The sequence below is a fragment of the Hibiscus syriacus genome, unplaced genomic scaffold, assembly GCF_006381635.1.
Source record: "Hibiscus syriacus cultivar Baekdansim isolate YM2019G1 unplaced genomic scaffold, ASM638163v2 tig00116965_pilon, whole genome shotgun sequence".
NCBI lineage: Eukaryota > Viridiplantae > Streptophyta > Magnoliopsida > Malvales > Malvaceae > Hibiscus > Hibiscus syriacus.
In genome coordinates, this window is record NW_024063490.1 from 6,150,674 (window position 1) to 6,155,267 (window position 4,594).

Sequence of the window (4,594 nt, forward strand, 5' to 3'; positions counted from 1 at the left end):
TCTTTGTTTGGCATCCAAGAAAACTACAGCAAATTGCCAAGTCAGTTTCACTGTAAGATTCCCATGTAAGCTTGGGTTTGAAGACCAGAAAGACCATTGTTGGATTCAAATTTAACTTTGGTTCATTTCTATTTGTTTTTTTAATATATATTGACATTACATTGAGAAAATATCAATGAATAATCATAGATTTCCCCAACAGATTGAAGTATCCTACTCACAAAGAAACTTTTTGGCCAATGTAATTCATATCTCCCCACCAGAAATAAAGGCTTTAGATGCTCATGAACATCTAAGGACTGTGACCTAAACCCATTCTTAATAAAAACTAGAACCCATTCGATCGCAACCGTGAAAAAAGAACATCCGAAAGAGGCTAAGGTCGGAAGAAACATCAATAAACACCTTCTTTCAAACACTTTGCATCATTCATGCACATGATTTCCCAAAAAGGAAATCAGAAAGTGAAGATCTGACTAATGATATAAACAGATCATTACTGTCCTTTCTATTTTTTTTTTTTTTTGTCAAAAGGGCTTGCCATGAGTTGTCACCACATAAATACAGTACACTAGTCCAGAATCCTTTTTGTTCCTTATTGCACATGCCCCAGAGGAGGAACAATCGATCATTAGCTATTAAAACCAACTTAATGCCTCCTCTACATTCCTTCGCCACAAAAACTTCTACTCGATAATAAGGGCTATTTCCTTCATGGTTCCGGTTTAGGTTTTCATTTTGTTTACATATGAAGAACTGCAACTGCTCTAGACTACTATCAGCTTTGGAATAGCTATATTCAAAAGAAGATAAACCTAATGGTGCACCTTTCTGTTACCCACTCCTTTCCTCTATAACAGACTAGCTATTTTCCTTTCCATCTCAAGAAAATAATATTTACCACTACAAAGATCGAACCCTACGGAGCACACGTGCTGGTCTTCGCTGCTCCACAACTGGAACCACCTTCTCCATGAGCTGCAGTAAAAATTAACATGATGAGAAACCCTTTTAGGAATTTAATAGGCACGGCTCATTACTGTATGCCTTGTTTTCCATAATTACATTTCTCACTTAGGTATTGTTTGAGAACTAGCACAACTAAAGCCAAGTTATCTATAAGTGTTAAATACAAGCTAAGTACCTCGTATTACACTGACAGAGTCATAATAGTCCTCAGCCAGAAATAATTACACTTATCTAGATATTTAAATCAAATTATGTTACTTGTCGGAAATGAAAAAAGGAAACATTAACAGTTCTTTAATTTCCTACTAACAACGTAATCCTATATATATTTAGTGCAATAGGTTATTCTTAAAACATTCCCACTTTAATTTCCTATTAACACATACTGTTCCAACTACACTTAAGGTCAAACTATTTCTTTATTTTGACCAATCCCATTGAATCTGATTAACCATTAACTTAACACTTAATGCTCTGATAAAAGCAGAGATTTATAACCTGCTTAAATCTTTCCTTAGTTCTCTCAGCCTGCAAGTAAAAAAATGCAGTTAGAGATGAAAACATACGCAATAAAATCTAGTGAAGTAAAGGATGTTGCAATACATAAACATGGAAATTAGTATGGGAAAATAGAAAAGCATAAAAATCAATAAATTGTGAGCATTAGCATACGCTACAAGATAGAACTAAAATTTAGAATATTGTAACTAAGAACAAAGGATAAAAGAAAGCCCAAACTCAAGCTGTTAGGAATTGAGACCCAGGGCACAAAAATAGAAACATACATGAAATAAGATGGGTAAAGTTAAAACTTAGTTCCTTCCAAGCTCTTGGTTTAACACCACAAACATGAGATGCATAACAAGGGATAGAAATGTTTTGCTTTGGGTAAAATATGATTTATGTAATATGCGTAAGTGCAAGAAATATCATGCATTGAATAAATTTTTCATTTTTAAGTGTGGTATATGCATTCAAGTTCGTACGGATGCATGTGTTCTGCTTGAATAATTTCCTCTGCCCACGTGCTCAGTAACTTAAGACACGAAGAAGCTAGAAGAAATGAAACATAAATGACCATGGTAGAGGGAGTCAACAGTTGCCCTACAAATAAAGCAGCAACCAGACATTGGCTAATTGAGTATATGCAACCATGGCAAATCCAGGGAATTCACATTCAAGCTATCTCCACCAAGAATTAAAGCAGCCTGTACATGGATACATGTATTTATGGTGAATCTAACATGTTATGTTCTTGAAAATTCTAGGGTTCTAAATTTGAGCGCATAAAGCAGTGTAGGATGCACCCATATACCTAAGGATCATACACTATAACAGAACACAGAAAATAATAAAGAATATTTTCTATAAAACACATGAAGCTGAAAGAAAATGTGAAACTAATGAGTGAAGGAACACCACAAAATGAGATTATAACTTACAAGTAGCTTGGGAACTTATATGGTGAATAATCACAAACCCAATCCAACGAAGACTATGGACATGGTAGGCAAGGAAATTATGGTAAACTCTAGGGAAATATCGTGAAACTTATTGTTGGCAGATGCATCAAGCCACTTAAACACAGCATCGCTAGCAAAGTAGTAAGTATTGTTATTAACTTATTTATTATCAACTTCTGGAAGTTTTGTGATAAAAGTTGACCAAAATAGGAGCTCCTAGCTTTAAAACAAAATCCTTTCAGATGCAGATAAAGATAATGTCTCTTCTGGAGGAAGTCATTGCAACTACATTGAGAACAACAAGCGACACACTATGTGTTTGAGATAAAAGAAATTTCCCACCTTTAGCAAGTAATTAATGAGGAAATTAACCATTCCTCATCATTATCTGAAATCATAAATTCATAAGACGAACGGTGATAAAAGTTGAGAAAAAATTCAATACCTTTTCTTTCAACAGCCACTCGTTCTCCTCTTCCAGCTTTACAGCTAATGATTCCAATTCAACTTGGTATGCCTACAATTAAGAGGAAAAAACAAAAAACCAAATTTTTCTAAAGAAACAATCCATTAACGTTGACACAATTCAATCAAAAGAATTCAACCAATTGTATTATTGTAAACCTGCTTCCTTTCCCGAGACCGGGCAGCAGATTCCCTATTCTTAATCATCCTCCTCTGCCGCTGCTGTGCGGCTTTATCCAACGGCTCCAATAAAACCCCTCTTCCTCTCTTCCCTCTCCCTCCACTACCTCCACTCCCAATAACTTCCATCCCGTTCCCGATCCCAACAATTGACCCCTCCATCTTATCCAGCATCTGAAACGCACCCGCTCCCACCGGATCAAACGTGTACACTCCACCACTCAACCTATCCGGATGCAACTTAACCTCCTCCTCTTCCTCCACAGCACCAGCCTTCGCCAAGAAATCCTCCAAAGTCATCATCTCGTCCGGCGCCTCCTCTTTCGTCGTGATCTCTTTCCTCTCGCCCGATACAATTTCCCTCCAAACCTCGTCCACACTTCTCACAACGTTTTTATTAAAATCTGCTACAGCTTGAACCTGAGCAGCTTCAGAATTATCCGCGACGGCATTCAGAACCGGAGCGTCGATTACAGTGATCGAAGCATCAACCAGAGTCGTCTCAGTCGTGGGAGCCGCCGAGTAAGCGTTTCGAAGGATGCCATCTACTGTCATTGTCGAGCTCAATCTGTTGTTATCGTCGTTTTTGTTTTGATCCGTGAAAAGTTGGGGTTTTGTAGATGAAGAATTACTAGAGCGTCGGGAGAGATCCGAATTTCGCGAATTTGAAGTCGACGACGCCATTAGCGGCGACAATTCCACTCTTTTAACCGAGCGATTCTCTCGTTGAAAATTTCAGTTCTCTCCCTCTCGAGAAATTGTCTAGGGTTTGGGATTTTTTTTTTTTTGGATATTTGGGGATTTTGAACTTGTCGTACCTTTTTGGGGGATTTGTTATTCTGTTGGGATCAAGGAGACTAAACAGCGCGAGTGAGAGCGCGTGGATCAGTTTCCGATTAACAAAGAGATGGTTAGTTTAGGTTAAGTTACCGTTCCGTTTTTTATATTGTTTCGCTTACTGCAATGATCTGAGATAACGTCGCAGCTTGATTCGTTTACGTAGTATTATGAAAAGGGTAAAAGTACACAAATGGTCACCCTGACTATATAATGTTATTTTGTTGAGTACTCCAACTATTAAAAATTACAAAATGATCCACTATTTAAGACATTGCTTTGTTGAGTCTTTGACTATTAAAAGTTACAAAATGGTCATCCGACTATTCATATGTTCCAAAACTATCATTTTCTGTTAAAAATTTGACGGTAATTTAAGTTGTAACATATGAATAATCTTATGACTATTTTGTAACTTTTAATAGTCGAGAAACTTAACAAAATAATATCCTATAGTCGAATGTCCATTTTTATAACTTTTAATAATCAAAATATTCAACAAAGCAACACCCTAAAGTCGATGGACCATTTGTGTGCTTTATTACCCTTTCTATGCTTGTGTTGTGAATTTAGTCTATGTATCTTGATTTGTTTACTTTTAGTCTTTGTAATTGAAATTTTAAAATTTCAATTTTGATTAAACAATAACAATAAAATCTATTAAATCAATTTTGGTTATT

The 4,594-nt window shown here is 36.3% G+C and overlaps 1 protein-coding gene across 2 annotated transcripts; it reads right to left on the minus strand.

Moving 5' to 3' along the window:
- Positions 1–258: 258 nt before the first annotated feature.
- LOC120191207 (G-box-binding factor 4-like) lies at positions 259–3,963 on the minus strand. 2 transcript variants are annotated; one of them, XM_039194177.1, is made up of 4 exons: positions 3,057–3,959; positions 2,878–2,949; positions 1,468–1,497; positions 390–978 (listed from the first exon to the last, which is right to left on the minus strand). In XM_039194177.1, the coding sequence occupies exons 1-4, from the start codon at positions 3,759–3,761 to the stop codon at positions 904–906; spliced, it is 882 nt and encodes a 293-aa protein (XP_039050108.1). In that variant the 5' UTR covers positions 3,762–3,959; the 3' UTR covers positions 390–903. The 2 variants fall into 2 exon arrangements, with proteins under 2 accessions (XP_039050109.1, XP_039050108.1); XM_039194178.1 differs by lacking the exon at positions 2,878–2,949 and having other exon boundaries at positions 259–978; positions 3,057–3,963.
- Between the last annotated feature and the right edge of the window lie 631 nt (positions 3,964–4,594).